This window comes from Chlamydotis macqueenii, chromosome 3, assembly GCF_036417535.1.
Source record: "Chlamydotis macqueenii isolate bChlMac1 chromosome 3, bChlMac1.mat, whole genome shotgun sequence".
Lineage (NCBI taxonomy): Eukaryota > Metazoa > Chordata > Aves > Otidiformes > Otididae > Chlamydotis > Chlamydotis macqueenii.
The window spans coordinates 107,473,003-107,498,148 of NC_141558.1; the positions used below are offsets into that span (position 1 = coordinate 107,473,003).

General features: G+C 43.0%; 1 protein-coding gene across 1 annotated transcript in view; it reads left to right on the plus strand.

The window, feature by feature from the left end:
• Positions 1-25,146, plus strand: part of PPP1R14C (protein phosphatase 1 regulatory inhibitor subunit 14C) — a 55,462-nt gene that overhangs the window by 22,309 nt on the left and 8,007 nt on the right. Inside the window, exons 2-3 of the mRNA XM_086744809.1 lie at positions 20,818-20,901; positions 22,229-22,261. Coding sequence (XP_086600935.1) covers positions 20,818-20,901; positions 22,229-22,261 — 117 coding nt within the window. The remainder of the gene's footprint in view (positions 1-20,817; positions 20,902-22,228; positions 22,262-25,146) is intronic.

Below are 25,146 nucleotides of genomic sequence, written 5' to 3' on the forward strand. Positions count from 1 at the left end.
TCTGTCCTTAGTCTCATGTCCTTACTCAACCTTTACCAAAGTACACTGGTTAACTTTACCAAGATCTGAAGAAGGGCATTGGCACCGTCTCTTCTGGACTAGGATAATGCTGTATGTTGCCTTCAGGATAAAAAATAGCAGCAGTGAACTTCAGCTGCTCCCATAAGAGGAGGATACAGGTCTTCCAGGCAGGTGTGTGAGAGATACCTTTAGGACGATTCATCTCGCCTGAGACAGACCTCTGTGCTATAATTGCTTGATGCTACCTTTATAGTCTCCTGTTGTTTACTGTAGCTGGATGGTAGACATGGAAAGCCAGGTGAGAGAAATTCCAACTTAGTCTTAGGTCCTGGTAAAAAAAAAGGTCATTTTTGTAGATTTGCTTTAAAATGTGGCACAATGCAAGTCACTTTGATCAGATAAAGGGTCTCATTCTGGAAGATGACTGCTCTTGAGTTTGATATGACTGTTTACATAGCAAGCAGCTTCACCTGCATGAGTTTTGGTTGTCATGTGATCAATGTATGTGTTTGAAAGCAGGGAAGATGAAGGAAGGAGAAGGCTAACCTCCAAGTGCTTCCAAGATGCAAGATACTGGAAGGAAATTGAAACTTGCAGGAATGAGTAGCTGAAGTGTGAATCCAGGTAAATTCTTTGAATCGTTCCTTGAAAGTCTGCCAGAGACTAGAAACTAGCAAATGTTGTCCAGAAGGAGGAAACCCATGCTGTTACAGCCTCACATGATGCTTACTCAAAGTGGTCTGGCTCCTTGCTCTAAATATATTGAATTGGCTGAGTTCAGGAGATAGAAATTTTGAGCCCACATTACACAAATCATGGGATGATTTAGACAAACAACGCTGCTCTGTCTCAATTCCCTAATTTCTCTTGCCAGCAGCTTCTGAATGATGCCAGCGAACTTGTGATTGAAATGACTTTGGCTGTTGCAGAAGCTTTTCCTAGACCAAGCAAGTATGATTAGAGCCCTACTGTGATAGGCACCTAGTTGCAAACACAAATGAGAAGTAGTACTGCCTCAAAAACGTGGTGCTGAGGGGTCTGGTGATGGTGACTGTAATGTGCCCAAGTGAGCTGGTGCAGGATCCAGCTGTTGGTAGTCTAAAGCTCTCATTTGAGGTGGGTTGGCCTCAAATTAGCATGCTGAAGATGAGTCATTTTGGACCCTGAAAAGGTTCTGGGTGGCAGAATGTTTAACTGATAATATTTTGCTTGTGAACACAAAGGTGGCTTTCTAAAAGGACCCCTTCAAGAACTTGCTTTTTATGAGCTCACTAGGGACGTCAGCTCACTGAAAACCCTCTCAAGACTCTCTAGTAAAGTTTGCAGTTTCTGTTAAGAGAGCCTTTCAGTTACTGTAAATATAAATGTTAAAATGCAGTAAGAAATGGCATCACCAAACCAGCTTTGAACTATAGTATTTTTGTGACACTTCTATGTGTTCTGGGGTCTGACAGACACGTTTAAGCTTCTAGCTCTCCTTATGGAGCTTTGCAGAGAACTGGGCTCAAAACTATTAAATCCTAAGCAAACTTTAGCAACTCTAGCTAGATGTCGTGCTAAAGCAGAAGGCACGTCTTGTGCTTAGCCATTATATGGCCAGGGAGCAGTACACATAGGCATTACCTGCGTTCCTTGTGGCCTGGGAGCAAAACGTGCTGGCATCGTGATAGTTGGTATGATACACTGTGTAGGTGGGGCTGAAGCCTATGGACGTAGGTGCATGAGCCTTTAAGTAGTGAAAGTTTGCCTTAAAATACGATAAAACTTCACTTTTACCTTGTGCTAAACAAACACGTTTATTATTTGGTTGGCTCTGTTTAAGATGTTTGTCCAGGAGGTGCCTTGAAACAAAGCCCTACGTGCATGTCTCTTGGTGAGCAGGCAGAGAGGCTACTGGAGCAGCAAGAGGTGGGTTTTAGCAGAACAAAACAAGGTGTAGCTGTGCACCCTGCCAGAAACCTTTTCCTCTAACCTGTCAAAGCTTGTGGTGTTTGCTAAACCAGACTTCAACTCTGGTTATTTGTTCAGAGCCTCTGTCTTTGTTGTGAGGATCGAAGTACTATCTGGAGGTATATGCAAGGTAAAGTATCGGAGATTGTTTCAGAGTTTAAGTGCAACAACAACTTTTTTTTTTTGGTGAATAACAAAGTATTTTGAAATTTAACTTGTTAACTGTTCATGCTTTTAAGTAGGACTTGTGCTGTGCTGGTTCCCCTGTTTGGAATTCAAAGGCTGAGTTAGTATTCGACTTCAATCCTAGCTCTCCTGACCCAAGTGCTACACTTAATTATTATTTTTTAAGATGCAAAATAGATGATTTCACGAGTTAATGGTTTCTTAGTGTAGTGCAGATGATACTGGCTATTCTTATGTTTTTGTGGCTTTTAATGAATTTGAACATCTTTTAGGATGGGTCCTGGTGTGAGATACGTTCACCTGATTCGTGTTAATGCGAAACAGTACTAGGGTTGCATGGTGAAATGTGACCCTCACTGTATATGGGATCTTTGATTATCCTGTTTGTTCTTATATAGCCACAGGCTTAGGGGAAACAGGAAGATATGTACATAGTTCTGTAAGTTCTGTTTAAAGTTATAAACGTATTTGGGAGGTTTACTTAAGTTACTAAAAATGTGTTTGGCAGGATACACTCCTGCCTTAGTAGTTTGACATAGTTAAGTATTTTACCTGCTTAACAGCGCTGTTTGCATAAGAAGGACACTTGACAGTGGAGCGAACAAAAGGCGGGAAAGGCGGGGTGGGGGCTGATGAGCACGGGCACGTAAACAACCCCAAAGATGGGACCAGCCGCTTCTGCACTTTTAGCCAATTAACACCTGTATAGTGGCTAGTGGTACGCTCTTGGCCAATCAGTACCTGCCGCGAACGGTGTGAGTAACCAATGGAGTGTAGATTGTGAGCTCCCCAAAAAAAGGAGACCGGCACGATGCGGGGACCGGGAGAGGTTATAAATACTGTAACTGAAAACAAAGGGGTGTGCGTCTTGGTGGAGCGAAGACTCCCGGCGCACCCAGCGCTGTTTGCTTGTTTCTGTTCAATAAATTGGAAACTATAATTGGAATCCTGTTTTGGGACTCAACTCATTTATAACACTGGTGTGCTCTAAACTTCAGGATTGGAACCTTGGGAAAGTTACTAGTTTAATCTCTGTTCTTTTGGTGCCAGCTTTTCCAGGAGGAGGAACTAAACTGAGGTTGCTGAGGCTTAGCTTAAAAATTTTGGACCTAGTAGAGAGCTGTTTTGTGTGTCTTTATAATCGCTGGCCTTGACAATTTAACAGAGCTTATTGACCATCTGCTTTGTCTAGTTTGCCACATGGCAGAGTAACAACTAAGCCAAAATACTGGCTGCACAGTGTATTAATTAAATGACTTGCTTGTGAACACTTATCAGGATACTAAACTGATTGATGTTGTACATCTAACTTGAAGAGTTTTGTCCTTTCCTTTGGTGCAGTTGCTGGGTATTGAGCCAAAGAATGTAAGATAGGTGGTGAGAAAGGAGCTGTTAAACTGTATGTTAGAGTCCCTGTTTGTCTCCTTGCCCTCTGTCTTCTGTTACCCATTCTCAACAGATGGGACCCGGAGTGTATTACAGTCTTGTTCCCCTGCTGCTACTCTGGCTGCTGCTCTCTGCCTCTCACAAAGCTGGCAAAAGCAACAGCTGTGCCATAATTTCTCTGTTTGAAGGGAGAAACATAACAAGGGGAGGAGTGACTGAACATCTAGTCATCTTGCTTGCAAAGGACTAGAGAGAAATGTTGTTCTTGTCTCTCTTTCAAGAGCCAGTATCTATTCTGGGAACAGATTTTGTGTCTCTTGGTGTTTGTGTTCCTGGAAGTACAATGCATCTTTCTCTGAGGCAAGAGCAGAAGTTGAGAGCTTTAAGCAAATGGCATTGGTTAAGTCTGCATATCTCTAGCTGGAGGAACCTGACTGTGGGCTGTTCGTTAGTGTGACTAATTCTGCTCAAAGGCACAACCTCCTGGGAAAGCAACCTTTAAATCCAGACTGTGCTGGTGGCAGATACATATAACATGTTCTCTGAAAAGGATGTGGCAAGACTTTGGCAATATTCAAGAGCTGTCTGCTTGATCAAGGGACATACTGTAGGTAGCATCTCTGCAGCTAGAAGCTGAATCCTGTTGAGCTTGTTATAATGAACAGATGGCTTGTTAATATGCTCTGCTGTGCTATGGCAAGCCGTGCTTCTTCAAGGCCTTGCTACCTTTACTTTCATTGCAGAAATCTGCGTACAGATTCTCTTTCTTCTGGTAACTTTCTGTAACAACAGGTAACTGTTTATACACATGCGTGTGTAGGTGCATATTTGTGGTCTATTAACATGCTTCTGAAAGGCTAGTGTGTATATATGTGCACACTGTGTATATAGTGTGCTGTTGGATGGTGTAACGTGAAATAGTATTGCGGTTCAGTATAACATCAAACTGAATGAAGCTACTGTTTGACTCTAATATACCTAAGCGGCTGGAAGTCCTTTGCATAGTAGGTAAATAACTTCAGAAGAAAACTGAAAGACTGCAGTACTCTTTTGGGTCCTGTCTGAAAAGCTGTGTCTAGTTGGCTGCACACAAAGCCCATTCACCTCCTTTTCCTGGCTTCTGGAAACTTAATGCTAACAAGAAGCATTGCTCTGATTGTGTTTTGGACTTCCAGGAGTTGCAGAGGATCTCTGATTTTCACCAAACTGCTTAGGATCCCAGCTAGTTCTGATGTGAGGAAACTAGTTAAGAAACGGAATCTTGAGTATGCATGCAAGTTCTCTCCTTTCTGGGAAGCATTGGTATCCCTGATAATGGAAGAAGGCTCCTTCTGGCATTTAAGGGATACTTGAGAAAATTGAACTGCCCTTAAAACCTTCTTCCCCTCCTCACCTTTTTTTTTTTCTCCCTACTGTGTTAATTAACACACTTAACAAAAGAGTGATAGACTACTGACTCTAAACCGTGAGGGTTGTTACAGCCTTTCTGCCGGGGCTCCCGTCCAGTAATGAAGGGCTAGGCTTGATGTAGCTTTTTAAAAACAGTCCTTTCCTAGAGCTGTGTTTCCGTCATAGGAAATAAGTTTAAGCAGTTGTTTTCTGTACATGGGAGTTGTGCCGTTAAGGAGGGAAAAAAGCTGGTGTTCATCCTTCAGCACCTTGTTGGATTTCTTTTCCTTCAGTTCAGACCGATTGCAGCTTCTCTGTTTTTGATACTGCCAGTCTAAGTTCCTCTCATTTAAGGGCCCTCATCAGTCCTCGACTTGCTCTGTTTGCCTGCATCACCTTTCAGCTACAGCGATTTGTGAGGGCTAGCAGCTGTTGCATAAGCATCTGGAATTTTTACGGTTGTGCCGGAAAATATTGCCTGTTTGTGTATCTGAGGAGCAGAGGGACACCTCAGTGCTTTGGCCCCATTCTGTTTTGGGCTTGCTAATACTGTCATGACTGTGTACCCCACCACACTTTTTCATTATACAGTGTGAAAAGGTCCGCCAGGTGTTTGCTGACAGCAAGATAGTGTGTCCTAGAAGATGATGGGCTCTTTAGCACTTAAAAAGTAAAGGTATGAGTAAATTAGATGCTTCAGAATGACTACTTTTTTTTTTACCTTTATACCAAGCCAAAACAACAAATATCTTGCCTTATGTTATACTTTTCTCCTTCGGTATGCCTTAAATAACTCTATGGTTATGGAACCACACAACTTTTATTTCTTAAAAAAAAAAAAAAAGAAATATATCCGTATCATCCGTAACTCCTAATTCTTCTGGAATGCCACTGGGAAGAGAACCACACATTTTTCTTCAGCCTGTGACCATTTCCAACAATGCAGATGATTAGAGATCTCTGACAAGTCCTGACTCTGCATGTTTATGTGTCTATGAGAAATGAGGGAAAATATTTTAACATGTATTTGTGACATCTGCTTAAGAAAGATAAATTTTGGAAGTTCAAGCAGTAGAAGGAGAACACATTTTAGGCTGACCACAGCAAAGTGAGAATTCAGTTGAAAAAGTGCACTGTTTAAGGATCCTGGGAGCTGAGAGGTGCTGATGCTGCAGGCTGCCTTGGAGGGCGGTTAGGCTGGTATCTGTTGTTAAAACAGGTGTTGCGGATCATCTCTGTCAAATGCTAGTTGCTCAGTTCCCATCTTCAAGACAGCAACACCCTTTACAAGGTTGGCTGGCTGTTCAGAGTGCAATTCTTTGGCAGTGAGCAAAGGTTTGCTTCTACTGGGGTAGGTGAACGTGCCTGTAGGGATGCAGAGGGCTTCATAGTGAAATGGGTGGAAGAATGTGTGAGGAGTTAGGGCTCAGAAGGATTTGCTGGGAGCTTTTCTTTTTGTGGTGCTTTGAACTTCTCTACCATGAACTCTTCTCTTGCATTCAGTGTTCTGGTTGCAAGGATGTGCTTGTAGTATGGAAATGTAGTGCTTCCTTACAACCTGTTTTTCAGAGACTCTCAGGAAAGAGTGAAAGTGTATACTTGAAACTAAATGAATGGGAAGACATTTTTGCCAGACTTCTTAGAGCTTTTAAATTGAGGTATCCTAACATGAAGCCTAAAGCCTAAATTCCTTTCAAGTGTGCTACATTTCAGATATAATAAAAGGATTTTGGAAAAAGAGTGGGCTAAAACTTATTGGCAATTAGGTGTTAACTAAAACAGGATGAGATGAAGTATAGGACTTGTGAAGCATGTATGTCAGGTAGTGAAATGATGCTTTTGCAAGTGTGAAGGAGGGGTGATGCTGCAAGACAAATCTCATTTAACAAACCAGCTGGGAGGACAACACTTCAATGCAAGAAAGAACAGAATGCTTCCATTGAAAATCCCCATTTTGAAAGGAATTAATACACCCATACCAGTGGCAGATAATATCGTCTGAGCTTTGTTCAGCTTTCACCTTCCAGCACTTACTTGTTTGCTGTCTTCCATTGAGACAAACTTTTCACAAGACACTTATTAAATTGTGAAGTGGTAGAGAAATGGAGCTTTCCTTGTGTATCTCTTACTGACTTGTGCTATATTGTTTGTAGGGAAACACTGGGGAAAGAGGCCTTTTTCTAATTTAGCAGCTGCGTCTGTGTTGGCATCATGATGATTTCCTTGTAGACTAGGGAAAGATGTCCAGCCAGGAGAGGGAAGCACAAAGAGGTATTCGCCTATTCAAGAGAAGTGGCCATGTTTCTGTTGTGCTGGGCAGCTGCATCGGTGTCATAGTTGAAACCACCTGATTTTTTAAGGGCTGTCACAATTTTTCTGAAGTTATCAAATATCTATATGGTAAAATAAAGAGTAAATAATAAGTTGTATCTATCCCGACTCTCAGCTTCTATTTCCCAAATGAACCAGTGGCAAAATTTAAATGAATGGTGAGGCCGTGAACCAAGCTAGGCTTGCCAAGCTGTGTTTTTTGGCCAGCGTGGGATTCCTAGAAGCTGTTCTGTTCCAAGTCAGAGCCTATTTTGTTTTCTTTCTGTTGGATGCTTTGTGGCAGGAGAACTGAGCAAGTGCTTCCTAAACAGCTGCTCATACAAGAACTACTGTGTATGGACAGACCAGAGTCAGCACTGGTGGCCTCTGACTAGTGTTTCAGTCACCCATTCAAGCAACAGATAAATGCCAAACTAAAAATAGCAAGTCCAGGGCCCTGGATAAGTATTTTTAAACACCTACATAACAGGCTCTTTTGGAAACTTGTGAAAACACAGGATACCAAGAAATTAATTTACCTAAAGAAAAAAAACCCCACCCACTCAGTAGTTTGTGTATGCATTTTTTTTTCACTTTTACAAAAGCCCATTTAGCAGCTAATTAGAGGAAAAATTACTGCTGTTGATTCTTTGCAAATTACTTCCTTAGCTCTCATATAATTAAAAAGGAAAAAAGCTGAGAGGGGAAAAAATTCTTGAACGGAAGTTAAAGAGAAGTAAAAGGATCTGTTATTTATCTTCGTTGGCCGAGGCGCCTGCACAAGCCTCCAGCGCTGCTTATGGATGCAGCCTGCAAATCCATACGTACAGCGTTACCTCCCTGCTGCTGGTGGGAGAGCGCAGCCAGGGAAATGTGGCAGCCAGCCCGTGCTGGCTCTAAGGGCGTTTAAGTAAAAAGACATGGCCTTCTGAAAGAGCACAGAAAGTCTTCTAGCCAAGAAAACTTGATGAGTGTGGTGGTGACCAAGGGTAGGCAGTGTGTCTACTAGGCAGGCCCAGCCTCAGTGGAACTGGCAGAGTTTGAAGTGCAGTAAAACTCCAGTTTAGCTCTCTTCACACATTAGTCTTTTGACAACAGCTCTGTGACCCTGCTAGCAAGAAGAACAGAGAACTGTGGAAGGAGGGGACCAAGGTTTCCTCTTCTACAGAGCCAGTTCTGGAGCATTTGGAGCACTGGAGGTCACAATGGCATTCTCATATGGTTTATATAAACACAGAGGCGTTTCTGACAGTAGTGGTCACATTGATGCTGAAGTATATGGTGAATTTTAATGGCTGGTTAGCCTTTACTGATTAAAGAGAGCCCCGGACCTCCATTTGAAAACCTTGTTACCAGCATTCTTGAGTGTAGGTAGGCCAGAATCTACGTTGAAACAGCTCGTGGAAATTCTGATGCTTTGTCTATTACAAGCTACTGCTGTTAAAATGTGCTAGCTTCAAGTAAATAGGTCAACAGTTTCTCAGCTACTTGTGTTTTTTCTTGTATGCAAGCGGTACCATGTTTTACTCTAAGCCTTGTGTTGGCGTAACTGTGCGGCACTAAGGTAGTTTAGATGTGATGTGCAGCATCTGACGTGCATCAGGATGCAGTAGCAGTAGGGTGGTCCAGGTTTTCTGTTGCTCCAGTTCCAAAAGCCTTTGGTTGCATAGCCTCTCTATATTGAGTTGTGCTCTGAAATTTGCCCTGCCTTCCTTTCCCTGAGTAACTTCACTTCACTGAATGATCTGGCAGTACCTTGTACCTGTCTCACTGTGCTTTAGCTTAACCTTCCCTTTCCTCTCTTCCAGCTAACTTTTGACACAGTTGGCTGTATTACCTTTCCCCCACCCCTTACACAGGGTAAAATGTTATACGTGCTAACCATGTTCTGATATAGGACCTAAGCAGCTGACTTAAATTTAGCGTTTGGGCAGCCTGTAGCTGTAAGAAGCTTGTCCAGAGGAAATTGTGGTGTGTTGCCATAGTCTTTCTACCCTCTAGCACTGTAATTGAAGGCAAGGCAAAACTGCAATGGCATCTGCGGAGACAGCAGCTGCCGCTGCGTCGAGTGTCAATGCAGCCAGGCTTGTGTTTTGGGGGAGGGTGAAGATATTTAGGGAAGCTGAGTGGGAACCCTTGCTCTGGATGTGGAGGTCCTTTCCCTATCCTGTTTCACAAAGGCTTGCCCATAAAGGGAGCTTTCATAGGAACTGCATTGAGGGATGATATTCTAATCTCTGCCTGTATCCATGCTGACAGAGGCACACCAAGCGAGGAAAGGGCACAACAGAGTTGCTTCTCTTTTGTACCCCCAAAGTGATTGTGCTGTCGCTCTTTTGGCGTACTTGGGCGCTATTTCATAATAAAAATTCAGGTGGTGTTTTACTGCTTTAGAGAGGGGCTGACTCTTTGAATGGAACTTGCAATTGGAATAGCATCTGCCCACTTCATCTGCTCCGCAGTCGCTTGAGAGCCAGGAGGAGAGGCTGATCTGTGGCAGTGCCAGCTTGAAACAAACAACGGTTTACAGTGACTGAGGGAAGAGAGAGAGCCAGCTTGGGTAATGAGATGGAAGAACTTGGCTTGAGTGGGTTCTCCTCCCTTGCTTATTGAAAATATCAGTTGCTGTTAATTGCTTTAATGAGGTTCATAACTAGAATTTTAAGTGTTTTGTCTGTGCTCTGTAGTCATTGCCTGTTAGTATACTTTTCATTTCCATTTGAATTCTGAAGCTACAGCTGTGCCTAACTCCTGGCACATGCGTGGATATTAAGATGCCCTTATACTTAAGTGATTCCCCAAAATTGTTTTAAATGTTTTGCTCCATTTTTTTTTCTTTATAATTGTTTCTAACTAAGGAAGTTTGAGCTGTTCTTGATAAATAACACTAACATACAGGACTAGTGTCCCAGTTTGCCTACGGTGATGTCCTTATACAGGGGTTGTCCTGCTTGACAACACTGTCCTGAATTCCTTCCTCCCTCCCACCACCCTAAACCAAACCCTCAGACCTGTGACCCTCATGATTTATGCTTTTCAGGCAGCTTGCAAGAGTATTGGTTGACAAGTTATCATAGAATCACAGAATTGTTTGGGTTGGAAGGGACCATTAAAGGTCATCTAGTCCAACCCTCCTGCAAGGAGCAGGGACATCTTCAATTATGTAACTCACAGAGGGAGCATGTCCCTGTAGTTTGACTGCATCCCTTTAAATAAAAAAAAACAAACAAACCCCAAAAAACCAACCAAACAAACAAAAAAAAACCCCAAAAACCAAAAACCCAAACCTCTACACTTTTCACTGCTGGTTAAATACAAACTTTGGGTCCCTCCCTTGCCTGTAAGGGACATATTGCTCAAACTGGTCTGCTACCTGTAAAGCAGGAAATTATAATGGGGACGGTGGTGGGTATGGAGGAGGCTAAGCTACTTAGAGGTTGCCCTTATACTGCAGCTGTGTCTCTCTTCCTCTGTCTCTCTTGGCTAACTCTACCCCCTTCACAGTCTTCAGAAAGGAATAAGTGATCCTGAATGTTTGAAACTCATAAGATTCCCAGCCATTAGGGAGACATTTTCACAGGATCCCTCTCCTCTTGTTTTTGCCTTTTGGCAAAGGAAACCATTTGCTTCAGATGAACCATGGGCTAGTGTGGTTTTTTGTGTTTTTTTTTTTGTTTTGTTTTTTGTTTTGTTTTGCCCCCTTTTTTTTTTAACTAGGGATAACTTTATGACATCTTAGTAAGCCTATAAAAAGGAACCATATTTTTCACGGGAACACTTGGAAATGGCTTATGTGAAATGTGAGTAAAAGCCCTTCTCACCCCTAGTCTCATTTTCCCTTTGACTCCATATTGCTGTCTGTTGGAGAGCATACCGTAGTTTGTTCATCCAGAGGAGCGTGTTAGACCAACAAGTTACTGTCACCTTGTGACAGTATGGTTTTGCAGCCCTATGTTCTTTTTTCAAATATTTGCAGTTGATGATACTATGAAAGCTGTGTAGTTCTTCAGTAGGAATAATGAATGAGGTGTTGATCTGAAGCTAAAGAAGAAGCTTCAGTCTTCCCTTTTTTTCCTTGCTCACTGGTGGTCAAGAGCAAGCTTCCTCCTCTTTGAAGCTTCAGCTCACAGGACTCATGTTTTCACAAGTTGCTTGTTGATCAGCTGCTTAAAGTGATGTGAATGGACATAGTGATATATTGTAGGTATATCTTGTACAGAAAGTACAAGCCTGAAAAATGTAAAGGAATCTAGTCACTGCCATATTCTTCACCCAGTCAGTGTTGCCCTTCCAGACCTTACCCGGGCAACTACAGGCTGGTCAGCCTCACCTCTGTGCCTGGCAAGGTAATGCAGCAGATTCTCCTGGAAACCATGCTAAGGCACATGGAGAGCAAGGAGGTGGTTGGTGACAGCCAACATGGCTTCACCAAGGGCAGATCATGCCTGACCAATTTGGTGGCCTTCTATGACGGGGTGACAGCACCGGTGGACAAGGGACGAGCAACAGATATCATCTACCTGGACTTGTGCAAAGCTTTTGACACTATCCCACATGACATCCTTCTCTCTAAACTGGAGAGACATGGGTTTGATGGACGGACCACTTGGTGGATAAGGAGTTGGCTGGATGGCTGCACTCAGAGTGGTGGTTAATGGCTTAATGTCCAAGTGGAGACCGGTCATGAGTGGTGTCCCTCAGGGGTCTGTGTTGGGCCCGGCCCTGTTCAGCATCTTTGTCGGGGACATGGACAGTGGGAATGAGTGCACCCTCAGCAAGTTCACTGATGACACCAAGCTGTGTGGTGCCTTTGACATGCTGGAAGGGAGGGATGCCATCCAGAGGGACCTTGACAGGCTGGAGAGGTGGGCCTGTGCCAACCTCATGAAGTTCAACCAGGCCAAGTGCAAGGTCCTGCACCTGGGCTGGTGGAATCCCGAGTACAAATACAGGCTGGGAGGAGAATGAATTGAGAGCAGCCCTGAGGAGAAGGACTTGGGAGTGCTGGTGGATGAGAAGCTCAACATGAGCCAGCAACATGCTCTTGCAGCCCAGAAAGCCAACCGCATTCTGGGCTGCATCAAGAGGAGCGTGGCCAGCAGGTCAAGGGAGGTGATTCTCCCCCTCTACTCTGCCCTGGTGAGACCTCACCTGCAGTACTGTGTCCAGCTCTGGAGCCCCCGACACAAAGACATGGACCTGTTGGAACAAGTCCAGAGGAGGCCATGAAGATGGTCAGAGAGCTGGAGCACCTCTCCTATGAGGACAGGCTGAGAGAGTTGGGGCCGTTCAGCCTGGAGAAGAGGAGGCTCCAGGGAGACCTGATAGCGGTCTTCCAGTACCTCAAGGGGGCCTACAAGAAAGATGGGGAGAGGCTGTTCAGTAGGGCCTGTTGTGATAGGACAAGGGGTAATGGTTTTAAAATAGAGGGAGGTAGATTCAGATTGGATATTAGGAAAAAAATTTTTACAATGAGGGTTGTAGAACACTGGAGCAGGTTTCCCAGAGAGGTGGTGGATGCCCCATCCCTGGAAACGTTCAAGGCCAGGCTGGATGAGGCTCTGAGCAACCTGATCTAGTCGGGGATGTCCCTGCTCCTTGCAGGGTGGTTGGACTAGATGACCTTTGAAGGTCCCTTCCAACTCTAACCATTCTATGATTCTGCAAGTCTATCTCTGTATTTTGAAGTGGATGTGTTAGAAGGATGTGTTTGCTCATGTAGGGATAAGGGGAGGAAGGAGAAGGAAGAACTTGTAACCACACTGTTTTAATGAAGGCTGGCTAGATGGTGGGATGGGCAATCTTTTCCAAGGAGCATAGTGGTATCATTTTCAACATGTAATCTTGTGCTTTTTCTCATAGCATGTCTCTGGTTGGGGGCAATGCACACCAAAATTGCGTGCTTACATGGATCTGGGATGCTGTTATGTTACACTTTAGACCCAGAAGCATGAGAGTGCTCCCTCGGTTCAGAGATGAATCTCAAGCAGGTCTCCTCTTTGGGATTTCCTTGGAGTAAGATGTGCTCTTCCTAATATAAGCTTCAGGCTATTTGTCCACTTATCTAGTAACCAGCACAGGGTGAGTTGGCAGATGCAAGCAGGCTTGTAGCTAGCTCTTTCTTCTCTGAGCCAGGTGGATGTGGGTAAGCTTTGGTCTGGAAATACGATTGCTGTGTTAATGAACTACAGCACCTGAGTGTAAATGCTCTGCCAACAGGGTTTATTCTCTTGGTCTGAAAGCTCCGCTAATGCAGGTATAGTTTCTGGACCACACAGTTTGTGCGCGCTGGCTGAGCAAGCTAAGATCTAGCTGTACCTGCCTGTGCAGACGCTGTCATTGTGTGTCTGTCCATCTCTCTCATCTAGCTGAACATCCTTTCCCACAGCTTTGTTATGCCATCTTTATCGCCAGGCACCGATGCTTCCTAGGTAAGCTCCCCCTCTCCTTCACAGCGAGGTGTGTATTCCTCCATGCAGAGTCTCCTAAGCATTGCTCTTGCTGTTACCCTTGACTTAACAACTGGAAAACACATTTTAAAAACGTTAAACTTGTCCAAATTGAAATAATCTGAGCTGAAGAGATTAGCAGTAGGTGGTTGCCTCAGCTGGAGTATCTTAAAGATTTTAAAATAAGAGTTCAGTTATTCGTGTTGTTGAGACTAAAATCAGGAGGAAAAAGTATTTTTCCATGTTATATGATGACTTTCAAGAGCTTAGTTGAACTCTAGTATGTCTGATCATAGAAATTTAGTAGGGAGCAGACTTGCTTTTTCAGAGATGCCTGTGGCCAGTTTAGGAAAGTGTTCTCAATTTAATCAAGCATCTCCCCTCTTTCACTTCAGCTTGTCATGTGCCCAAGCTTTTGTTAAAGTTTGACAATAAGCTCAAAGATTGTCGTATGTGAACAAGCTGCCTCTGTAGGGAGCTAGGAGGGGGTGGGCTCTTGCAGTTTGTCTTGGTGGGGAGCCTTGGTCACAGTGCCTGGGAGCTCGAGAGTTGCTCCTTTCTCTGCTTGCGGTGGTCTTTCCTCTAGCCCTCAGCTGAGGAGAAAGGGTATGTAGGAAGGACGTACAAGCAGTACCCTGAAAACTAGGAGCAGAAGAGGTAGGATTTTGCAGGAACCAAGCCATGAGAGTAAAAGCTGGAGACTAAATATTTTAAGAACTGGAGCAGAGGGAAATGGCTACGTGAGGACAAAAGTTAGACTGCTGTTCTCCAGACCTGACAACTGAATCTAGATCTGGGAAGACTTTTTCCATGCTCTACCAACAGCTTCAGGGGCCCTTGCTGTGTTTGTACAGTGCTACCTCCCTCTAGCGGTGTGTCTGCAGGGCTGTGGGCATGGTCCCTGCCACCACCGCTGGTGAGGGTAGACCAGATGTAGACCATATCCATAAACCACTGTGTCATTGGCTTTTATCTAGCCATTCATACTGTGTTATGTAGATATAGGTGCACTCGATGTTCCCATGACATACTGGGCAACTTGTGTAAGCCATTCTGTTGACAGGTGGATGCTTAGTGCTTCTCCCCTTGAGTATTGAACTTCATCCATGTGAGGTCAGGCTTGAAGACAGGCTCAGCATAGAAGGTTCCTGTAAATAGGCACAATGCCACAGATAAATTATGATTATTCAGAAACAGTAGGATCACTGACTTAAAATTAGTAGATGTATCTGGTAACTTTAATCTGGTAACTTTAATTTCTCAGGAATTTTATTTAATGAACAAGAGTAATGAAGAAAGGCAAACTTGATGTTGGTAAAAGAGGCTCCTGCTCTGGTTGGAACAGCCTAGGTGCAACACAGGCTCCTCTAACTCTTAGTTGTAGCCAAGACTGGATGGCATGTTCTCAGGGGTTTGGGGCCTTGCACTCTGTTTCCTCTGAGATTTCACATTCAACTGACTGGTTGCTAATGAGGTAAGTGTCTGATGAGGGAGAAAATAGTATGTAACTGCATGATAAGGATTGTATTGTACTGGGAGCAGCATCCTAAATGTGTTCAGTGATTTATCAGCTGTGCAAACTGATATTCACTGTTACATGAACCTAGACCAACAGAAATGAGAGATAATGATTTTTTTTTTGCATGTCTAACATCAAACCATCATGGCTGCTATGGCATTACTACTGTTAGTATTTTAGGATTGGAGAAGATATACAGTCATTTAGTAACTGGGGTGTACCACTGAGGATTCCTGTTCCTGCTGCAAGTGTCCCCAATCCTGGCACTTCTGAATCTCTTCTTGTTAACTTCTCGTCCTTTCCTGATCTTCTGTTCCTCATACCAATCAATAGAAACTAGCAGACTTCTTGTGTTGCCAACAGCTTCAGTTTGGCTGTTATGTTTTGACTCCCCACATAACTAGCATTAGCTTTAAGTTGAAAAGAGCTTTCTTTGATTATAGATTCATAATTTTTGGTAACTTAAACTTTTCTTTTTATTCTCTACTTTTGCCATGGCCCATAAGTCTCCCAAACCAACTGAATGCTTTGAAATGAGGAACACATGGGTTTTTCCTTTGTTTCATAAAAATGACTGGTAGTATTCTTTTACCTGTACAAAGGGCAATCCATTCGTAATCCCACCATAGTTACATATGCAACCAATGACTTCTAGTCCGGGTAATTTGTGACACTTTTGTCTATCATCCTGAGACTTAAACCATTGTCTTGCATTGGGGCAGTGCCATCCGTATCTGCACATGAACTCATTCAGAGCTAATTGCATTAGATGTCCAGCAGATGTCTCCTTAAAAAAAAAAAATACTTCTAGAAGAATTAGTTGTATTTTCTAGTTTGATTTTGATAATTTACACTGGCCATCTTCCAGGACTTTGAGAGAAATCATTGACTTATACAGTCTGGAAGTTTCATACATCTGAATTGTATGATCATCTTTCCTTCCTTTTCATAGAATAGTTTGAGTTGGAAGGGACATCTAAAGATGATCTATTCCAACCCCCCTGCAAGGAGAGGGACATCTCCAACCAGACCAGGTTGCTCAGAGCCCCATCCAACCTGGCCTTGAATGTTTCCAGGGATGGGGCATCAGCCACCTCTTTGGGAAACCTGTGCCAGTGCTTCGCCAATCCTCAGTGTAAAAAATTTCTTCTCTATGTCCAGTCTGAACCTACCTCCCTCTATTTTAAAACCATTACCCCATATCCTATCACTAGAGGCCCTGCTGAAGAGTTTCTCCCCATCTTTCTTGTAGGCCCCCTTGAGGTACTGGAAGGCCGCTATCAGGTCTCCCCTGAGCCTTCTCTTCTCCAGGCTGAACAGCCCCAACTCTCTCAGCCTGTCCTCATAGGAGAGGTGCTCCAGCCCTCTGACCATCTTCATGGCCTCCTCTGGACTTGTTCCAACAGGTCCATGTCTTTGTGTCGAGGGCTCCAGAGCTGGACACAGTACTGCAGGTGAGGTCTCACCAGGGCAGAGTAGAGGGGGAGAATCACCTCCCTTCACTGGCTGGCCATGCTTCTTTTGATACAGCTTGCGGTTGGCTTTCTGGGCTGCAAGAGCATGTTGCTGGCTCATGTTGAGCTTCTCATCCACCAGTACCCCCAAGTCCTTCTCCTCAGGGCTGCTCTCAATTCATTCTCCACCCAGCCTGTATTTGTGCTTGGGATTCCACCAGCACAGGTGCAGGACCTTGCACTTGGCCTTGTTGAACTTCATGAGGTTGGCACAGGCCAATCTCTCCAGCCTGTCAAGTTCCCTCTGGATGGCATCCCTCCCCTCCCGCCTATCAACTGCACCACACAGCTTGGTGTCGTCGGCAAACTTCTTTTTGTTGTCCTTTCAGGTTGCTTCCAAACTGACTATGCAAATGATGGCTTTAAATTTTCTTGCTGCACTTAACTTCTCCTTTATCTTTCAAACTTAAAATCTCAAGTGAAAACCATACTTATTTAATTATCTCCCAGCACTGTAAGTGAGGTGATGCACAGTGAATGGGCAGTGAGGATGAGGGACAGCAGGCTAATTCGAGAGTTGGATTTATAGCGGGAATTTTATCTGTGGAGCAACTACAGGCCTTTAAATTGTAAAGCTTCAGATAAATGTTTAATTAGTAAATACCTGTAGTGATGTTAGACTCACTCTTCTGTGCTGGAGGTGCAGTCATCAGGGTCAGCAGAGGGCAAGTGTTCTTCAGCTGCCCCTGCAAAATCCGGCCTTTTGGCTTAAATTGCTGTGGGAGGCCGTCAGACCTTTCCCCTGGTCTCACCAAGGGATGCTCACCTGTTTCTGTTCCATTCGCTGCTGGGACAGTGATCACCCCTGCCAGAGGCTAAATAGCAAACAGCTGGAGAGGTTGTAATGTCTTAAACTCTTTACTGCTTAATGCATGTCTGTGCCTCAAGGTCTTTTGCCAGTAGCCTGCAAAGAATTCATGCAACCTAAATAACCAGGGTGCTGTCTTCCCGTGCAAGGTTGAATTTAAGTCATGTTAAATAGCACGGAAGCTAACTTTGGTGATTTTTTTTTTTTTTTTCCTTGACTTTTGAATAGTCAGGCAGATATCAGCTTGTGTCCTTACTACATTGTTAATGCAAACTTGAGAGGGTGCTTAAAAGGACTGTGTCTGTCCTCCCTTCCCCCAACTATGGGCGTTTGCACCTGCAGCCTCCACACCTCTTTTTCTGGAGGCAGCCCCCTGTCAGCATACTTCTTGTGGTTTCTTCCCCCCCCCAACCCCCCAATCTGCTATTTGCAACACCTTGTCTCCCTCTCAGTGGGGCAGAACATAGGGCTAACAAGACCTTTGAAATACCAGCCTTCAGCTATGCACAGCCCCTTTCAGGCTTGCCCCAGCCTAATCTGGAGGATCAACCACACTTACCTCGCCAATACAATGAGACAAATGGAAGATGTGACTGTTTCTTCCTTCTCTCTGTCATTACAGCTGTAAACACATGTATTTCATGTCTAACATAAAACTCATGAAATCATGCAGGCACAGAAGTTCAGATGGGGGAAAAATGCTTTATGTTTGTTCAGTTAGCCAAAAATAAGAGCCAGCGTTAGCTTTTTGGACTTCCTCCCCTCCGTTTGTGTTGTGTATCAGAGTTCAAATCAGCTGTGAGGTGATGAAGATACTAATGATCTTCGACAGAAAATGTCACTTAATTGAACGCCAGCATGTCAGACACAACTATAGTCCCTTGTTTCTGAAGTATGCCTAATTTACTTTTTGTTATGGCTTTTGTTGACGTAGAGAAGCTGTGTTACCTCTTATGCCAAAGCTTTGCTGAATTACTGGTACAGTTGCCCTTTGAACTGCTGATGGCAGTGTGAACCTCAAAGATGCACGAGAAAGTTGATTTGAAGAAAAGTGTGAAGAAAGACAGAAGCAAGGATTTCTCCTATGTGTCTGGTACCACTCAGTAAAACTAACCTTTCAAGCCTGCTCAGCTTCAATGAAGTGTGATCACAAAAAAGCATTGTGTAACTTGTAGGGAATTGCACTTCACTGTCGCCTTTCAACATCGTTGCATTTTGCCAGAGTGCCACTCCGAGAGGCAAGAGTTCAAAATGTATTTGACAAAATATTCCAAATGCTGAACAGCATTTCTGAGCACAGAGGGATGCGCAATTGGCACTTACATAGGTCCATGGATGAGTATTTTGATAAGTTTAAAGTATTGACGATAACTCCAGGCACCCCATCTTAACAGTAGTTATAAGGAGCTGCCTAGATAAAATGTTCAGGAGGTTTTCTGTCTGTTTGAGGAATCTCTGGTTCTTAGTGGGATATGTGAATTAGCGTAGAGTTGGGATAGTCAGCTACTAAGTAAGCGTACCGCTGTTACGGATTAATCTTTACCCTTCCCAGTTCTAATGGCTTTTACTGAATATCTTTATAGTCTGTAGAAGACTTTTTTTCTCTCCTCTTCCCTCCATTGTTTAAATTACTAATGAGTCTATACCATTACGCTAGAAAACCCCCTTATTGCCAGATTGTGTGATGGTAACTAGTATTTTCATGATTCATCTCAACAAATGCCCACACTTCCTTTCTGACTAAAATGCATCCTGAGAAAGAGTGAATGTGCTAATTGGGCAAAGGATGTGCTTTGTGTGGTGTTATTCATCAAGTCTAACAGCCTGCATGGCTGCACTATCATGTCCCTACATGCTTTCCTTCAAAGGTGAGGAATGAGGACCTTAATCATTCTACTTCTGTCCTTCTTTCTCACACCCAAATAAATGTTGAGCAGTTCACATTTTAGCTGGAGCTTCTAATACAGGTAGTTGTTTTGTACTTTGGTACTTAACTTTCATTAGCTTAACTCGAGCTAATTTATATTCCTTGCTAATGTTCAGACTCTTCTTTTCTTTTATCCACTAGAAGAGTAATTGCGGTTGTTAGCTGTGGCAGTTGCTATTTTAGCTATTAAATTATTTCACAATTGTCAACACTTTTTTTTTTTTGCAAATTGCTGGAATCCACCACATTTTTGTCAAAATACTTCTTTAAAGGATCTTGAAGAGTGTCAGTGGGGTACAAGAAGACAGTGCTGCGGTTGGGGATAGTGGTCTTGTTGCTTCTTCCTAATGCCCAAATCCACCCTTCCCTTTGAATGCTTTCAAGTTCCTGCCTTCATTCAGGAGATACCAAGGTGATGCAGCACCAGTGAGCTGATCGATGACAGTGTGCTTGTGGGAGAGGATAGACTCGCAGTGCCCATGCATTGGCTTGGTTGGAGCAGAGGCGACAGAGGAGCTGAGTCTGTGGCACTGAGGCCACTATGAGAGTGGGACTTCGTGTCGGGGAGAGGCTGAGACCAGAATGTTTTTCTGTGTGCAGTGAGGTGCTGCTTTACCATTTTGAAGTGCCTTTTATGATGAGAAAAAGCAAAACAAAAATGACCAGCGGAATTTTTTTTTTTTGCGTAACTGTGAATGCAATAAACTGTGATATCTGTGGATGACGACTTCTCATTGGGATTCCAGAGCTCAGGAGTTCTTAAAAATGTGTGGACTGCTGCTCTGACTCAGGGAACAACATGTGTGCGCTGGTGATGCAAGGGGAGAAGTGTACGGGTGGAGGAGGTTTAAAAAAAAATTCCCTGAAATACTCTGTGCTTTGGATTTCGTGCTTCACTCTACGCACTGGAAATCAGAACTGATGGAGCATGTATGTCGTCCTTGTAAGCCGACTTTGAGCAAGGGAGATCTTCCATAGCGTAACAACATAAGCAATCCAGTCAAGAATGTTTCCAAAGCAATTTTGTGGCTTGCTGCAGCTTTTATCTGCTTCCACTTCCCTGACCCCTTCTTCATCCTCTTGCCCAGTACTGTGAGAATTCATGACTTCTGCTGCGGGACGTGGATTAGTAACACAAGTCCTGACTGTGAGGGAAGGGTTGCTGAAGAGCAGTCACCTCCTGTGTGGCTGGGGTTTGGCCTTCTGCTGGCCCAGAAGCAAGGAACCAAGCCACTGTCCCTTACCAATTTCCTTCTTGCCTAGCTCCAGGCAGATGGGGTTGTGTGTGCTATCACGCTGCTTTTGAGGTTAGTTAAAGGATATCTCTGTGGACTAAGTGGGGAATTTTTGCTTCTCAGGAGGAAGAGATGCCAGATGTAGAAATTGACATTGATGACCTTCTTGATGCAGCCAATGAAGAGGAAAGAGCTCTCAAATTACAGGTAATATTATTTTCTAACTCTTAATCTGAATGTAGCTGAATTAATGCCTCTGCATCCATATCTTGTGCTTAATTGAATCCACTGTAAGTGTAGAATTAGAACTGATAAGTACCTAGATCTGAGTTTAGCATAATCTACTGACTGCACAAAGGTAATCAAAATCCTTTAGGATGAAAAATTTCTGGAAGGTAGGTGATAGCAGGAGTAAATACAAGTTCAAAGAATCCAGTAGCATAGGGAGATATATTGAAAGATTAGATTAGAAAGCTCTGGATTTTTTTTCTACTCATTTTTACAAGTATGTAAAATAAAGAACAGAAAGCATGGAAAAATAAAAATAGCCACATAGAAAAACTGTGTCTGAGAGTCAGTTATGATGACCAGAAATCCTCCCTTGTCCTTGGGATACTGGAAACTTGGTTTCTCTGTCTAGACTTGCTAGAAATTGGAACCCATCTAGTTATCTTGGAGTAACTTGTCCAGAAGCTTTAGGAAAGGATAGTATGGTCAGCAACAGGAATTAGTAGGGATATTCTGAAGCTGTCTGCTGAAATAATAAAATTCAAACCAGCTCTTGGGTTCTCTGAAAGCTACTTGAGGTAAAAGTGAATGAATGAATGAGAGGGAGAAGAAAAGAAACATCATTGTCTTAATATAGAGATACATATATCTGAATCAAAATATAAAACCAATATGAGGGTCTCGGTTTATATTTTCAGATGCACTAAAGGAAGGAAACTTGTCCATGAGCAGTGGTTTGCACCTCAGCCGACTTCTGGGAGGTGACTAACTTGCACCAACTCTGATTGCGGAGCCTGTTGGCACCCTTTTCTCAGTACCCACTGCCCAGCCACAGAGACATGGGGCATGGCCCCAGGCTGTTTACTCAGCATTCATAAAGAGCTTTGCTGGTTCTGCCTAAACCAGCTGCTGCAGCCACCCTGCTAGGAATGCCTGACCTAGCTAACGTCTGTATTTTCATTACAAAGACTGTGGTGCCCTCACAGAAAGCTGCCCTTCACATGTATATTGCTGGGAGAAATGTTCTTTGAATCTCCTCTCCTCAGTTTTTCTTGGAGAATGGCCTGTTGTAACTTCCTGGAAGAAGCAGCCATCATTTCTCTCCTATTGCAAATCAGTCTGATCTACCCAGGGAGCAAAGGTGACTTGCTACAATGCCCAGTTTTCAGTAGCATCTTCATTCAGCTGATTCCTTGTTCTTGTTCCTTTTCTTTCCCCACACCTTTGCCAGGTTTCATACTGTAGACTTGTTTATGTTCACTGTTGTTTTGTTTTTGAAACTGACGCTTTCATGTTTTACTTCCAGGAAACTCTTGTAGATTGCTACAAACCAACAGAGGTAAAAAGACTTTTCTTAAATACTCTTACTGTGAGGAAAGTGTAGCTGTGTTCAAACCAAAGTAGCTTTTTCTTATAGCTATGATAAAGTAAATATAGAAATATTAATAGGAAGCTGATGGGCTTGGGGCTTTATATCCTGAGAATGTTTGTGCCTGTCACTTGACTACAGTGGGGAACAGGATTGGGCCTTGTGGAGGAACTGCTCATCATTCCAGCTGAAATATCAATATTGTCTTCTGTAATGTCCTTATTGACTTTACTAATGCTTGGAGCTGTCATGTCACAAGAGAACCAAGCACAAATCTCATCAGATAGTTAAAACTCTACTATATTTGCATGAAATTTCAACTTGAGATATGGACTGTGTGCTTTTTCCATGTGAAGCCATTTAGTTTTATCTCTCACAGTAAAATTGTTTATTCTGAGAACTACTACGTAGATACGTAGCTCAGCTAATTGTTTTTGTGAATGAACTTGAATACAATTGTGAGACAACCTGAACCAGAAGGACTTAGTTGAAAATACTCAGCTTTTACTTGAATATCCATTAACACGTCGAGTACCAACATAGCCTACTTCTCGTACAGTAATGTGTGCTTACTAAGAAGAGTAAGTACTAGGAAAACTTTGTACTCACTGTAAAAAAAAAAAAAAGTGTCTAGGTTGTGTGTTGGTTTCTTGGTTCAATTTATAAGGTCAGTACTTTGCTTTCCCACCAGCAGCTGTTGTGCAGTATTTAATAGAGGGGGTGGCTTAGAGGATTCCCCTTGTCAGGGACATTTTAGCTGTGTGTGACTAGAAGCCAGACGTTTGGTTTGAAACAAGGCTGCATATAGCTCAGATATCCTCTGTGACATCTGTAGCTGTAGCCACTTAAATTACTGGGCTAAAGGACAGCCAGGCTGTCAGGAAGAACCACTGGTATTGTTAAATAGATTCTTTCCAGTCCATCAGATACAGAAACAACATCCTGAACACGTGTGCTCGACTGCCCTCGAGGCATTTAAATCAAGGTGAGATTTTAATACTGAACTTGTGACTTGTCTCTTCAGTCCTCTGCTGATTGGCTGGAGGCAGCTCCTTTACCTGGGAGAATATCCATCTTCTTTAACAATCTTTTGAGATAGACAGGTTGAGAGAAGTACTTGAGGAGAAGTGAGGATGGTTGCCAAAATGGGAGTAACTTCCCAGGACTGTTTTCACAACAGCAGCTTTTCTTAATCTGTAGCATAAGCCCAGTAATACTGCATGACTGCTAACTTAGGGCACTTATAAATAGTGCTTTTTAACCTGTCATGCCTTTAAGTTGTCTTAAACTTGCTATATGAGGATCCACACCTTGTCTAGAATATCTGCAGTCCTTTCATATTTGCAAACCATTCAAAACTATTGAGGTAATTGGTTTGTAGAAGGATTTCTAGAAGATTTGTGGAGAATGGATGTGAGCTGCTGGAATTTCTCCTGACCAATCAAATACAGTCAATCAAGTGCGCTAGGAATTCTAGCATCAAGAGTTTGCACAAGGCAGTAATCCCTAACTGGGGAAAAAAAATTATGTAATGTAACCGCTATTTAGAACATAAGGAAAAATAGTAGGGGCAGAAAGCTTAACTTGAAGCTGTTATTCCATCTGTTTTTAAAAAAAAAAAAAAAAAACAAAAAGCCAAAACTAAAACCAAACAAAAAAAACCAAACCAAAACAAAAAAAAAAACCCCAAACCAACAAGCCTCAAACATGTATCCTGAGTCAGTTTTGCTTAGTATCTTCCACCTAGACTAAAGGTTAAGGAAAGACTGAGGGTTTTTTGCATGTATCCTGGATTGACTTTTCATCAGGAAACGCAGAGTTATCCAGGTCACTTGGAAGGTGGAAGGAATTCTCAACCTCTTTAATAAATTGGCCAAAGATAGTAGCTGACAGTAACTTATGAAGAACTGCTATGAAACCTTTCTTCTAAGGGAGATACAGCTAGACTGTCGAATGTGCTTTAAAATTGTAAAAGCTTTTCTAAAGTAGCAGTTATGACTGTTGTTTTAATTTGTATGGAAATATGCTCAATGTGGGAACCTTGTTTTAAAGAGTAGTGGAGTTAACCTTTAGTTGCTCTGTATGAGTAAATCAGGAAAGTGCATGCAGTCAGTATGATTTTTCGGTGCTATTTAAGTTTACGTTAATAATCCTTGATTTGCTAATCGAGATTCATATGCAATGTGACTATGACTGATGTATCATTAAGTCACTAAAAGCTAGTTTTGTAAAATGTGCCAGAAACTAGAAGTAATTTCTGGGCACAATTTGTCAACTTGGCTGTGTGTAGAAACGTAATTAAAAAAAAAAACAGTGGTCAAGAGATATTTGGTAACTAGCAAACTGTAAAGTATGTTTTTATTGGTGTTAATCACTGCAACGTGACTTGTACTTATACCTCACACCCTTTTACTTCAGCCACAGTCTCCTTGCTCCGTGTAGTTAAGTTGCGGTTGTTGAAGAGAAGTTGAGTAGCTGCCTGACTCAGGGCCTAGGCTTTGGGATCTCACATGTGGACAGTGCTTTGACACATGATGATGGTCTTCCCACCATGCAAAATTAAACAGTGCTAGAAGTATTCTTCACAGTGGACGCTTTCTCTGCTTCCCCTTCTCTCGTGTTACTATCATACTTAGTTCCAAAGCAGTACATGTCACGTAGCCTTGACATAAGACAAGGCTTGATGTGAGAAAACAGCAATGCGTTTTTAGGATTGCACAGACTTAAAGGGTATGCTGTCGGCAAAATTAGTGCCATAGCCCAGTCTTGGATCTGAACTTTTGTGGTAGAAAAGGAGCAGGGAGCAGCAGCATCCTCCTACATCACCCATGTGCCAGAGCAGCCAGAGCTTCACT